The following is a 14,961-nucleotide window of genomic DNA, read 5'->3' as shown; positions in this document are numbered from 1 at the left end:
ATGTGTTAGCCCTGTGGCACATTGGCGACCTGTGCAGGGTGTACCCTGCCTCTCGCCCTAGACAAGAATAAGTGGAAGAGAACGGATGGATGGAATAAAAAGAAGTAAAAACTGTTGTGTAAACCAGTGGGTTTTAAACAAGACTATTAAGATGTGTTTGAAGTGCATACTTTCAGCTTTAATTTAAGGAGTTTTTACAAACATTTTTAGGACGGTTGACAATAACCTAATGTGCCAAAAGGTCCAACAAATTATGGACCTAACAGTAGAAGATGCATAAGGCCTATTTTTGTACTGTGGACAAGGAGATACAACTCTCTCACTTTTAAGGTCTCCTACCTAAAGGTAACAAAATTCACCAACCAGGTTTTCTATAGATCAAAGAATAACCACATTATATCTTCAAATGCACCCCCAAAATCCAAGTACTAGTTACATATTTTTGCCACAACAAAGAAAACATAAAGGCTTGGCTTATTCCAGAGACTGGATATAAAGAGGACGTCACAACCAAGAGTCAGTGTACCTACAGAAGTTCAAGTTATAAAATAAGGTATAGAGACATGGCCAAAGGAAACAAACCGGTGGAAGGAGTGTGGGTCTGCTGTGCAGTGGGCCTGGAACTTACATTCCTGAGCTAATGAGGTTATAAGTAAACTAAACCAACAAATGCAGGTGCAAAAAATAAATCAATGATTCAAATGAAATAAATCAAATTAAATTCAACTTAGCCCGACTTTAAGTGGTGATCCATGATGGTAAAATGCTAAATGGCCTGTATTTGTATAGCGCTTTACTTAGTCCCTGAGGACCCCAAAGCGCTTTGCACTACATTCAGTCATCCACCCATTCACACCCTGATGATGCGAATACTCTTGAAATGACTCTTTTAAAGATAGCAAAAGATAATCTGGTGCAAAGTACTGTCGGCATAAACTTCCTATGAAATGATACAGTATATAATAAAAATATAATATTATTGTGGATATATTTATTTTATATTTATTTTATGCGAAGATAAACCAGATTAACTCTCTGGACTCTATATTTACGAACTTTAAATTTAATGGTCACAGCTGAAATTGGAGAAATCCATTCTTATGTACAGTGACACTTGCTGGACTTTGCCTTTACTGCTGGACTTGAAACCATTTCCTGATGATGAAAATAGGAATTTCTATATCTTTCTATCTTTCTCTGTCCCCTGCAGCTCCATCTGTACAACATACAGTTTGGCGTGAAGACCACATTACTGAGTTTCTGCTCTTACGTCCAGTGGGTGCCTGGCAGCGATGTGGTGGTCTCCCAAAACCGGGGAAACCTCTGCATCTGGTACAGCATCGACAGCCCAGAGACCGTCACCATGTTCCCTGTCAAGGTGAGCTTTTGTTTTCTTTGTAAGTGTGATTTAAGTATGGTCGGCATCGTTAACTGGAGGCTCTGCATCTGCCCTGGTTGGCTTGTTTTGATAAACCTTTTTATTTTTAATATCTCCACAGTGTTTATACTGAAGCCGCATGTTTTTGTATTTTTACTGTTCTCAAGCCTTTTTGTGTTGCTGGCAAAGCCTTAACAGAGAACCAGCTTTTTGTGCTGCTGTCCTGAGGCAGTTAGTCGCCCCTGGCGTGCGCAGGGTTTTGAAAGTTGCTTGCGTTAACACTTGCTGCTGTTCTCATTAATAATAAAAACCATCGCAGCAGCCTCTTGTGTGGCTGATTTATGTTTTTGCAAAGTGCACTGAGCTTTGTGCAAGACATTTTTATTTTGTAGACAATAGCAGCCTGTAGTAATGGACAAAGAATTGCTGCTGTTATGTGCTGGTCATAATTCCTTTAAAAGTATTTGATTTCATAGTGTTTAGTGGAAATCCCCATTAATAATCACCATATTAGTCTGCCCACAGTCTGCCCCAGGGCAGCTGTGGCTACAACTGTAGCTTGCCTCCACCAGTGTGTGAATGTGAGAGTGAATGGGTGGATGACTGGGTGTGTAAAGCGCTTTGGGGTCCCTAGGGGGGACTAGTAAAAAGCGCTATACAAATACAGGCCATTTACTATTATTGGGTACCAAAGTGCCTTGAGATGACTGTAGTTGTGAAGGGGCTCAATATAACTAAAACTGACTTAAAATAAATTGAATTTTGAAATTGAATATTTCCGATATACTTTGCTACTCAGCAGCTATCTTGGTGATACATCCAGCCATATATGTGGAAAGTTATTTTGATGCCCAATCTAATAATATGTGAAAAACAAAAGCATAAATGCTCGAAATTAGGTTTGAAAACTTCTGAAGAGCTAAACTGGGAAACACTTGTTCCAAGGCCAATCTGTGTGCACTTCTGTTCTCCACGAGCTTGTGAAAGTTTTCTTTATGCACTCTGGTTTCTAGAAAAAACCCCTGCTTGGCTAATGCTGTATATATTGGCTGAGAACACTCTCCAAAAAGAAAGACATTCTTATCTTGTTAAATAAAGGTTTAACAAAAACTTTCATTATAATTATGTAAGTATATTTAAGTGTACTCATTGTTTTTCTTGGCTAAAAGCATCCATAATGTGAATTTGGAGGGTGCAAGTTGATTATGGTGGTCGACTGGACTGACCCACTAATGAAGCTGTGATGTTGTAAACCTGTGTCTATGCATACTGCAGCTATAATTACCAGAGAGAAACAAGCTTTTTAAACGTTGCTTTATGGACAAATTTACCAACATTTCTTTTGTGTGTGTTTTTAAGACTGGTGGTTCTTGACATGTAGCTTCTGTAGCCTGGTAACCATGTGATTGCTGGATGTTGCAAAACAGCTGCCAAAAAGAAATACTCACCAAAAACCTCCTTGTGATTGTTTTGGTCATTAGTAAATTGCCACGTTCCCCCATAGTTTGCATGGAAGATGTCGTATTTCTCTGCAGACACTCACCATCTAACTATTAATTTGTAGTGAAACTTGAAAAGGAGGAATACAAAATCAAAACAGAGATTTTGAGTTAGAGATCAAAGTAAAAGTTGTGCTTTACTGCTAAAGTCAACACACTGTAAAGGCACATCTTCTGCTTTGAACGCACAGCGTCTCGATTTGGCAGTTGATTTCACAGCAGCTGCCAGAACACTCTGTACCCAGTTCAGGAATACATGTTTTCCCCTCGCGACCGGGGGTCACTGACCACTCTCTAGGTTATTGTGACTGGGGTCCAAAAGCTTCAAGAGAACAGCTCCTATAACTCCCTTGAGGTTTTCCCAAGATGGCTGCAGAGTTGCTGTGCTCACTTCTAGAGAGACTTTGGTTAGGAGGCTTCACGGAGAAAAAGAAAATAAGTCTTAAATGTACCTGTGAAGTTAAACTGCACCAAAATCACTGTCCACATAGGGTGAAGAATAATTGGAACAAAAAAAAAAAGGAACTGAAACACTTTATCTAACAGGAAATTACTAAAATTGTTAAACACAATCACAAAAGAAGAGAAAATGAACAGGAATGAGACAAAGTGCAGACGTAGAGGATGACTGCAGGATTGCATGTAGATCAGAAATTGCAGAATATAAAACCTGACAAAATGTATTTTTGTAAGTAAAAGCTTCATCTCTTAAGCATTTTGTGGCTTAAACTGTCTAATAAATGCAGTAGCACGAAAAACACGTTTTCCACTTTATTAACACAGCGCGGAGGTTTCATACCTATGTATAATATGTATCTCCTTTCTTTGTCAGGGAGACATTGTGGATCTCAAAAGAGCCGATGGCAAGACGGATGTGATTGTGACAGAGGGTGTCAACATGGTGACATACACACTCGACGAAGGCCTCATTGAGTTTGGTACGGCTGTTGATGATGGAGATTATAACAGGTGAGTACAGCCCACTAAATAAAACCCTACACCCTATCAAAATGACGATGCAGCGTGAACATCCGTCCGTCCTTTCTTGCACCCGTCACTTTTCTGGGTCAGAGGCGCAGTGACAGCAGGGTGAGCAGAACAGGCCAGATGTCCTTTTATCCAGCAGCTTCCTCCAGCTCTTCTCGAGTATTTCCTCAGCACTCCCAGGCCAGCTGGGAGATATAATCCTTCCCTTCAGTGTGTTGTGATTTGATCACCTCCGAAAGGATGCTCGTGTGAAGCCACCTCATCAGATGGAGTAAATAATTATAACTGACCTCTCTTATTCAGGAGGAGCATCAACTCAGCTCCTTCCTCTAGCACTTTGGGAGTCTTTAGGAGGAATTTGGTTGCTTATATGTTTAATGCTCTTCTTTCATAGGAAGAAATTGTCATACAAAGTCTGGAATTAAATTTTTTAAGCTCAAACTACCCAATAAGGAATTGAAAGATCATGACTATATTATTGAAACTCATATATTTTGAGAAACAGTTTACAACTATTAACTAAATATAGTATTGTTTTGACATGGAACTGTGTGTGGAGGAGGTCATTTGGTCCTCCGCTGAGCACCGTCAGGCCTTTGCTGACAATGTCACTAAAGTCACCTACAGTGGAAAAGCTTTGTTTCTGGAAGTTTAGGGAATCAATTGTTTTATTTTGATTATTCCAGTTAAGGTTACATTATCATTTTTTTCAGCACAATGCTGTGAAGTTTAGGTTGACATAATTTTGGGTAATAAGAAACAGAAAATTTCTGGGATCTTATGTCTTATGGGAATCTTCTTGTTTCTTTCAAATACTCTGTTATCTTCAGTTATAGTGGTGAATGTCCATATTAACAGGGCCATAATGTACCAGTAATCATCATTAGCCAATAAGTTTAGGTTTCATACTGTTTTAAGTCCTTTCTTCCTGACATTTTATATACACTTGTGTCTGTATTAAATCAGTGAAAGAAGATAGCTTTCTGTTTGTGCGGGGTAGCCAATAAGTAGAAGGCTGTCTTAAAGGGGGCGGAGCTTAAACCTCTATTTTTCAGACATTAGATGAACATAGGGTGAGCTAATAGATATGATAAGTATAGATTTTATTTTTAAGCTATGAATCACGTGAAGCAAAAATTATACTTTACAATGGGACAAGTACCACTGAATATGGAAACCAGGCATTTTATTTCATCCACTCATGATCTAAGTTAAAAGATCACTGTGTTATTGCAATTATTTTGTAAAGTAATTTTACAGCTTTGTGCCTTCTGGGGAGCTATTTGTTATTCCTCTCATTATTCTTATAAATCAGGATCTTTCTAATCCGCTAATCTGTCAAATAAGTCTTCTAAATTCTATTTTACTAATGTTGGTGAATGTGATTGAATTAGATTAAGAAGATAGCCCTGGTCCCTCTTTAGCAGCTGTCACATTGAAGAAGTTCAGCATCTTTTCAGGTCATACCAGTAATAATCTTTCTAACATGTCCACTGATCTCCTCAGCAGACTTTATTAGATCAGAACATCTCACGGTCCATTATGACTTGCTTTATGTTTTTGTAGAGCATGCTATAGTGGAACACTGGACCATGCATAGGTTTTATTCATTGATTTACTTCATACAGTAATACAAAACATCTTCTTTATGGCTCTATATGTGGGGCTATTATTGTGATTGTCTTGCTGAAGAATGAATTTGGGACATTCAGGAACCAACTTGATCCAGTTTTATGAAACTACTTTTTTTTTTGAGTCACCTGTGTCTAATCACCAGTCCCCCTCGTGTGTATCTATAATGCCATCTTCCTGTATCAGTTTAATGTTTTTGGTATCATGTTCACTAACCTTCTCTTCATCCTTACTTTGGAGTTCCTTGTTTTTTCCATTCGGACATTTGCATCAGCCAAATTAGGCTAATTTATTTATTTATTTTTTACTTTATCTGTCTTACGGTCCAGTATCCAACAAGTCTGACTAAAAAACAAGATAACAACTTAGACTAAACTGAATTAAAGCATATTTAAAAGTGATGAAAAGACCGTAGAAGATTTTCCAATTCAGACTTAAATTTGGGAGTGGCTGCTGTAACACAGTTTCCTCGATATTTGCAGCTCCGCTCCTTATCTTTACACACCATTTGTGGTCGGTATCTGCAGCACAGAATACTTGCTTTATGTTCTGTCTTGCCACCTGGCTCAGCTCTACTTGTGCATGTGCGTGTATTTTCCAGAGCCACAGCCTTCCTCGAGACTCTGGAGATGTCACCAGAGACTGAAGCCATGTGGAAGACACTCAGCAAGCTGGCTCTAGAGGCTTGCCAGCTGCACATCGCAGAAAGGTCAGCACGACACAAACGCGCGCACACACACAGCCACACACAAAGCCCTTTCAAAGTAATGTTCTTGTCTCCGGAATAATTACATTCAGTATCAGTCGTCATTGCAAGTGAGACTTATCTCTGGGGCTGGAGAGAAAGAAAGAGGAAAGAGGCAACAAGGGCACCTTCATCACCTGGAATGAAGAAATACACTCTTGGACACACTTGCGCACACCCGGGCAGTTGTTTTTCATCACTTCAGAGGACATTACATTGACTTACATTCATTTCCTGGACATTTACTATAACCTGTACTCCTCTGACCAATTGTTTTATCTAAAATATACAGATTCAGCTTATACAGCTTGATTTTTGTACCTTAAAGAGAATCAGATAGCTCCTTGAAATATTATTTTATAACCAGATAATGTCCCCACAACATAATAGAAGTATACCCTCTGCACACGCACGGCCGATGGCTGTGTTTCTGCCAGAGCCAACCCCCCCCCTCCAACTTCATTTATCATCAAAGACAGTTTTTAATTTTCTATCATTTTATTCCTCTCTCTCCATCTTTAGTTCTCTCTGTTTTGAGAAACCTTTCAAATTTGAATTCCCTGTCATTAATAATGCATATGCTGTTCGTTAGGCATCGTCTTGAATTGCATAAATCATGAAATCGGGGAAAGAAACAGTTTTGTCTGGAGTGGATAATGTTAATGAGGGAGGGAAGTGATGTTAATGAGAGAGGGAAGCAGAAAAAAAAGAGTCAGACAGTAGGAGTTTTTAAACTTTTTTTCTTTCATGACTTGTTCATTAATCTGATGCAACTGTTCACAGAGAGTTGGTAATAAAGTGGCCAAATGCTAAGATGTGCGTGTGTATTTCTCAGCTTCTCACACTGAATCTAAAGGCTAATTAGAGAAAGAGCTTTAATTTATCTCAGTTCATTAAGTGAACAAGTTTTCACTGACCAGAAATGCATTCTTCCTCCACTAAACTGAATATATTTCTCTTTATTTCTGTTTCTGTTTGACTTTCTCTGTCACCATCTGCTGCTTAATTGCTTAGTTCCTCTATGGTTTTCTCTCCCTTTTATTTTGTAGGTGTTTTGCTGCACTGGGTGATGTCTCAACCCTCCACTTCCTGCGCCAAACAAACGAGATCGTAGACAAAGTTTCACAGGAAACGGTGTGTTTTATCTCAGCAAAGGTCCAACGCACTGATCACAAATATAGCAGATAAAGAGCTTTAAGGGTGGCAATAATATTTCTGGCTAATTGGCTAATTATTAGTATTCTCCAATGAAATGCAATACGCTATTTGACATTTTTATGCAACGAAACCTGAATAATTCAATGCTTCTCTTAAAAATGTGTCTTATGATGGAACTGGAAATCCAGCATTCATTGTACAGCAAGTCTCTGCTGGAGTTGATATTAATGAAATTCCTTTTAGCTGAATCTCTGTGAGTGGTCCTTATAAAAAAATGCAGCTTTGCAATTCTTGAAAAGTTTTGCTATAGCTTCCTTTTTCTCTTGGCAAAGCTCAAAAGTGCTCCCTGGCTTTTGTATGTTTTAATCTCTTTGTCTCTTTATTAGGGAGAAGATGGGACATCATTTTATCAAGTCCAAGCACGCGTGGCCATGCTGGACAAGAATTTTAAACTAGCTGAGATGCACTACACAGAGCAGGTGGGCTGTAAAAATAATGAGCGTTAGAAATAAGATTGAATATGTAATGTGTAGAATGAATTCCTTTTCAGATTTTACAACAAACAGAACACCCCAAAATTCACAGAGCTGTTAAGCTTTTAAATGTGTATTTATGCTTGATTTATATTACTGCATCACGTCTACAGCACAGCCTGATGTGCACCGTCGCAGAAATTTAAGTAAACAGCACCACAGTAACGTCTTGTATTAATATTTGTGGTTAAGCACAACATATTAGTAACAGAGGAGTAATACCTTAAAGAAAATCCAGGAACTATTGCTCCATATTATGAGGAACTTTATCTGTAGGTAAACTGACATTTTTAGTCAAATATGTTCATTCTACAGATTAGCAAAAAATAGACCACTTTAATATAAAGCTCAAAATATTAACAGACTAACTGTTTCTAGCTTGCTATATAATGTTAATGTAGTCGGTAGTACTGTGTCCCTGTAGACACACACACGTTTTCTTGCTTTCATAGCTCTGATGATACTTGTATAGACTCAGTGTGTTCTAAAGTCTCCTCTCCTTTAGTTAAAGTAACCCTTCACAATTTATTAGCTCAGTTTCACTTGTGATGACAGTGAACAATGCAGATACACAAGCACACATAAATGCTGTCACTTGCTATAAGAGGGATTCAACACAGTAAAATAAGGCTTAGGAGCAACAAGCAGCCACAAACTAGAGATTTATAATTTCTTCCCCATGTAAAAATGGGAAGGACAAGCAACACAAAGATGCTTTCACTGCTAAAAGTATTGTTTACCTTACAAGATGGTAACCAACAAATCCCTGTGAGGGCTGCAGTGGCAAGTCATTGTAGTCTTTTACCAAACACTGGAGAATCAAGTCCAACGTTTGGCTTTTGTTTGTTTTGCTTTGTTTTTGCTGTGCAGAATGCCATCGAAGAAGCCATAGAGATGTACCAAGAGCTCCACATGTGGGATGACTGCATTGCTGTAGCTGAAGCCAAGGTAAAAAAAAGGGAATTGAATCACACGCAATTACTGATAATATTTGATCAAATAATTTTACGTGGTCACAAATCAGCTCGAGGTAGCGTATTTATATTGATTACTTTGATTTCAACATATTTTAAATATTTATTTATCATATTTATGTTACAGAATAAAAGCCAAAAGCTAGTTTTTTACTGCCTCTTTATTTGGGAAAGGTCAGCACAGTGGGTAGCTCCACATATTATATTTATATATTTATTATACATTTATTACATTTTATATTATGGGGATTTTAAGGGTTGATGCCCTATCTAATGCATTCCCCAAGAGACAGAAAAAAGGAAATTATTTGCTTTATTGCTTAATAAAGTATATAAAGCTACAGTAAGTTTAAATCAGAAAAGACAGGGGAAAAACCCAAAATGTGTAAACAGACAGCCTTCTCATATGACAAGCACAGGCTTCTTAATTGCTTAAAATAGCATTTCAAAAAACAAAATCATTTAGCCCATTTATGCCTTTGTCTTGCTTACATCTATTAGTTAGTTATCTGTGGACAGGATAACTGTTTGATTGAACTCTAAATGCAAAATAACTGCAGGGCTACCCAGAGCTCGACACCTTGCGTGAAAACCGTTACCGGTGGCTGATGGAGACGGGTCAGGAAGACAGGGCCGGCGAGGTGAGGGAGAGCGAGGGAGACTTCCAGGGTGCCATAAACCTCTACCTGAAAGCAGGGCTGCCAGCTAAGGCCGCTCGCCTCGCCATGAGCCAGTCGGAGATCACCAACAGCAGCGAGACCGTCGACCGCATTGCTGCCAGTCTCATCAAGGGAGAGTTTTACGAGAGAGTGAGTGGATCATTTCTTCCTCCTGTGTTTCCCGCTTCTCTGAGCCCATCTCTCCTCGCCTCAGCTTCAATGCCGGAACAAGTGTTCTTTGTTATTTTCAGTTTTGAACTCTGTCTCCCTCCATCTGCCTGTTTTTTTTCTCTGTGTGCTTTTTCTTTTTCTTTTTTTTGTCTAAAAGCTCACTTCTTTTCCTCTTGCCATCTGTGTTTATGTAACAGGTGGGAAAGAGGCTTGGAAAAGGAGACTGGATCCTCAAAGCAAATTTTGTAACCTGATATTTTGTGTTCTAATCAGTTTCGGTGTCTGGAATTAGATATAGAAGTTGGTGATTACAATTTAACTTGCAGTAGCTAAAAGAAAACTTCTCTATTCTCCATTGCATTTTATTGTTAGAAAACCCACTGAGTTAGCATTTGAAATGTGTTTTTTTTAATCCTTTTAAAAGTAAGGATAATTATAGATTGAAAGAGTTTAACATGTTTAATTGAGGATGGTTACATGTTATTTAGCTGGAACAAATATCTGATTCAGGTATCATGTTGTTTGAATCATAAAATACCTAGCAGCAGAGAAATACAGGGACAAAATGTTCCCACTCAGTCCATTAAAACAAACAAAAAAACTGAGGTAACTAATTAAAATGTGGCACGGTGTAATCGGCAGCTTTACTTCACACAGCCTCAGCCAAATTCACAGTTACTGGCCAGGAGTATATCGATACGAGCGTCCTGTGTTTAAATCCACAATAAGAAAACATACTTTCTAAAGACATTTAAAAGTGATAGTAGTCACTGTTCCAAGGACATCGGAACAAAATTCAAAAGGCACATTATTCTCATGTTCCCATGTTTTCATTACTGAACTATACTAAAGTAACTTTACAATTCATCTTGTAATGGGCCGTGATATAGCCCCACACTTCATGCACTGTCACAATCAAGCTGTTTCAGCTCTCTTTCTTTTAGACAGCTGTCTTCTGATTGGCTGCACACCATTGTTGCATGTTACTGGCTATAAGGTCAAATTTTGAAACAATTATAAATATCTGATATAAATATCTGAAATATTTGATTTCCATAGTGGTGTGGCAGTTAGCAGAGTCACAGAGTTCAAACCACTGGCTTCACAGTCCAGTGACATGAATGTCAGCTTAACTGATAACTGGCTGCTGGAGTTGATGGCCTTGTCCAGATCTCTCGTCGATTGACAGCTGGGATATGCTTCAGCCCCACATGACCCTAAGTTGAAAGACAATTGACAGAAAAATGTATGTCATCTCTTCTGACCAGGCAGGAGATCTGTATGAGAAGATCAGGAACAACCAGAGAGCACTGGAGTGCTACTGTAAAGGAGGTGCCTTCAGGAAAGGTAAAACAGTTAGGTAGCTTGGACTGCATATACCATTTGATAACTTCTACAATGTTTTGTACAATTTTAGATGGTAGGTTTAAGCTAAATCAAGTCAATTGTAACTTTTCTGGTAAGAAAGTTTCTCCTTCCTTTCCTGTAGCGGTAGAGCTGGCTCGCATAACCTTCCCCGCTGAGGTGGTGAAACTGGAGGAGTCCTGGGGAGACTACCTCGTCCAGCAGAAACAGATGGACGCTGCCATCAACCACTTTATTGAAGCAGGGTATGTAGAGTAGAGGAGGGATGGATGGAGGGAGAGGACTGGAGAGACAAAGATAAGGACAGATGGAGAGGCAGAAAGATGACACATGAAAAACAGTCCAACAGTGATGGCCAACAATTCTTTAAAATCATCACCAGGATAATGGAGAGATGAGATTTTTAAAAATCGCTACACCAATGCCCCAAAATCCCAAATAAGACAGGTAGTCAGAGCTCAGAAAGAACTTAAAGAAGCTTCTGAAACTGAATTTTGACTTGGCTACAAGTCTCTACAGAAACAAAGACATTAAAAATACTACTTTTAAATACAGTTAGTAAAGTTTCAGGCACTATTTCAGATAGCTATAAGCTAACTATAAGTTCTCTGTCTGCAGAATAGTTTAAAAATGCAACTAGTATTACCAACACAATCTGCATTTTAATGCTCACTCTTGCTATCTGAACAATTAAGGGTGCACAAGCACAGTAACTTGTTCATATTGTCTTCCGTGCAGTTGTTCTCTTAAAGCGATCGAGGCAGCCATCGCAGCTCGCCAGTGGAAGAAAGCAGTCCACATCCTGGAGTTACAGGAAGATTCGTCATCAGAAAAATACTATGTGAAGATAGCTCAACACTACGCCTCCATGCAGGACTATGAGGTGAGAGACAGGAGGACTGAGGTAGGAGGTAAAGAGGAAAACCTAAATGAAAAACAAAAACAGGTTAAGGTATAGCCACAACATGTTTTCAAGTTTTTGTCTTTATTGTATAATAGATTATATGTTGGACTTTTGTTAAATTGTGGGAATGTTTAAGGGTAAGATGAAAATGAGCTGCAGATGTAAATATAACTTTTTAAAAATGTCTGATATAAACTATTATTTTCCTGATATAAATGATGAACTGAGGTTTAAATATATTTTTTATGCATTTTTGTAGCACTTACATGCTTGTCTGCTTTCACACATCCCAATCTTAATCCATAGGGTTCAATAAGATGTCAGCCCACCCTTTGCAGCTATAACAACTCCACCTCCTCTGGGAAGACTTTTCATTAAGTTTAGAAGTGTGTTTAAGGGACTTTTTGACCTTTCTTCCATAAATTCCATAAATACATTTGTGGGGTCACTTACTGATGTTTGGCAAGAAGGCCTGGTTTACAGCCTTGTGTCTAATTCATCCCAAAGGTGTTTCTCTTGGGTTGAGGAGAGGAAACCATGCAGGCCAGTCTTCCAAGTTCTTCCATGACAAACACGTTCGTCCATATCTTTAGGTACCTTGATTTGTGCAGTGGTGCACAGTCATGTTGAAACAGGAAGTGGGCATCCCCAAACTGTTTCCCAAAATCTGGGAGCATGAAATTTTCCAAATATCTTGGTATGCTGAAACATTGAGTTCCATTCACTGGAACTAAAAGACAGTTCAGCAAAACTCGCCCATCTGATTATCCAAAAATCTCACATTCTCCGCGGTGATAGCTGAACACACAGTTCATATTTCCTCCTCACAGCTCTCCATTAAGCTCCAGCTCTGAAACCCCGGCATCTCCTCCGGAGCGCTTCTAGGATAACAGCAGAACTGCCAGGAAAAGTTGGCTAAAAAGTGAAACATGTTCACCTTTCACTTTACAACCAAATATCAACATTGTTCAGACGTCTGGAAAAGTCATCTTTTCAATGTCATTTCAACAAGGTTTTGCTCGGGGGATAGCACTGGGAAGGTGTTTTAACTGAAAAAGATAAATCTGCTCTACACAGCAGTAGACAGATGGCAAAGTAAGAAACGGGTGAACAGTGGAACAAAAAGAAAGCAAAACACGACTACAGATCGTTTCAAATGCGTGTAAACGGAAAACTGCATTTTTAAATATTTGTGCTGGTTACATACTTTGAACTGACTCAGTGTTACACTTTCACTTGTGTTATATATGTACCTCATAAAAATACTGTACAGGCTTGGCTAAATGAAGGAGGCTGTGACATTTTGCCACTGGCAGTTAATTTCCACTCATCTCATGTGGACACGTACATACACCCACACACATGCACGGTGGCCAGTTTTCACTTTACTGCAGTCTCTGTGGACACTGTAACCCATCTTTGCTCCAGGGTGCTTTGGCAATAAGGACAAGTTTGGTAGTTGTAACAATACTTTTAAAAGTTGCCCCAATACCACAAAAACCACGACTGTTGAAAAGAAAACGATAACGAGAGCAATCTGGTACGAATACAAAGAAAAGGAAGCGAGATGATGGTGGCGAAGCGCAGTGTGCTGTGCTTATTCTGATGAGCTCAGCTGAGCCAAACGGCCTCCACAGACTGCCAGGCTCTGAAAATAGCAGCCTATTTCAGTCAGATTGCTCCATGGGCATATTCACAGAAAGTAATTAAGATAACAAGCTCTTTGCTCTCCAAGTTGGGGGGTAGTTGTTGCAGGAAAGTGAAATTCAGTGCAAGCTATAAACAATGAAGCGCACGCACCTGCTGTAGCTATAGAGAAAGTATCCTGGAAAAACAGTGACTAAACACTTTTTAATCAGAATGGCAAACAACCAGCTCATCTGTTTGTTGTACTGAAACGACTTTTATTACAGATTGATTCTATGAGTATCTGGCTTTATGTAGCAAAAGTCAGTTCACTGTAAAGTAGCGGGATTTTTTTCATTAACTGTTACAAAACAGGGCAAGAAATAACACTGATCTTTATGGTATTATATATTATAATTTCTAAAATGCTATAAAATTTTAATTGCTTTATTCACTCCCTTAGTCTCGACTGTGTGTTAAGAGTCAGATCACCGGACACAACATAAACTGGCAACCAGCAGCAGAGTTTACAACAACAACAAAAAAATAACAGTGTTATTCAATAGGTCTGATATTACACTGTTGTAATTACGTGTTTCATGTAATGGTACAGTCCTACACGAGCCTTTCTAGATCAGTATTTGTTTACAACCAAACTTACGAGTTGCAACATTGAAAAAGTCTACCACCAGAATAAGTATAATTAGAATTTGGTTTCACAAATTGCATATCCTTAGCTAGTGCAGACAAATAAGCAGCCTTTGGAGTGTGGTGAACTCTGTGCAAGTCTCTGCATACATCACTTTTATTCTCACCGCCTCAGGTATGAACAACGAAAGTAAGGCCTCTGCAATCTGAATTAAAATTAAGTTTCGTTTTTTCATAGTTTGATGTATTCATTCAAAGTTTCCAGTCTTGTCTTTATTTAACAGGCGCAGCGCACGTTAATGGACAGCAGTGTAAGAAAATATGAGATGTAAACACGGCAGATTTTATCTATACTCCTAATTCACATCCACAGTCCCTGGACAGATCACATAAAACGATATAATAAACAAAAACATGCAGAGATGCAACAAAACAAATAAATACAAACATGTCATATGCCATCTGTCCTAGTCTGGTTCCGACTTGGTGGTGTTATTGCAGAGAACCCAAACAAAGTGCGCTGCTAAGTTTTAGGTCATTTAGATGAGAGTTTCACATATTTTGGCTACATGCTTTCTCTGTTACTAGTGTTCCCCCGACATTTTTTTAAAATGCAATTCAATTTTATTTCTATAGCACCAAATGACAACAACAGGTGCCTCAAGGTGCTTTATACTGTAAG

General features: G+C 38.7%; 1 protein-coding gene across 1 annotated transcript in view; it reads left to right on the top strand.

Moving 5' to 3' along the window:
• The window catches only part of ift172 (intraflagellar transport 172), a 54,221-nt gene that overhangs the window by 12,269 nt on the left and 26,991 nt on the right, over window positions 1-14,961 (top strand). The window contains exons 16-25 of the mRNA XM_006793547.3: window positions 1,211-1,378; window positions 3,710-3,846; window positions 6,098-6,205; window positions 7,291-7,375; window positions 7,786-7,878; window positions 8,803-8,880; window positions 9,467-9,715; window positions 11,005-11,083; window positions 11,226-11,346; window positions 11,840-11,984. Coding sequence (XP_006793610.2) covers window positions 1,211-1,378; window positions 3,710-3,846; window positions 6,098-6,205; window positions 7,291-7,375; window positions 7,786-7,878; window positions 8,803-8,880; window positions 9,467-9,715; window positions 11,005-11,083; window positions 11,226-11,346; window positions 11,840-11,984 — 1,263 coding nt within the window. The remainder of the gene's footprint in view (window positions 1-1,210; window positions 1,379-3,709; window positions 3,847-6,097; window positions 6,206-7,290; window positions 7,376-7,785; window positions 7,879-8,802; window positions 8,881-9,466; window positions 9,716-11,004; window positions 11,084-11,225; window positions 11,347-11,839; window positions 11,985-14,961) is intronic.

The sequence above is a fragment of the Neolamprologus brichardi genome, chromosome 15 (assembly GCF_056152115.1).
Source record: "Neolamprologus brichardi isolate AB-2024 chromosome 15, ASM5615211v1, whole genome shotgun sequence".
NCBI classification, from domain to species: Eukaryota; Metazoa; Chordata; class Actinopteri; order Cichliformes; family Cichlidae; genus Neolamprologus; species Neolamprologus brichardi.
Note: the sequence above shows the minus strand (reverse complement) of the source record. Positions and strands in the feature narration are given on the sequence as shown.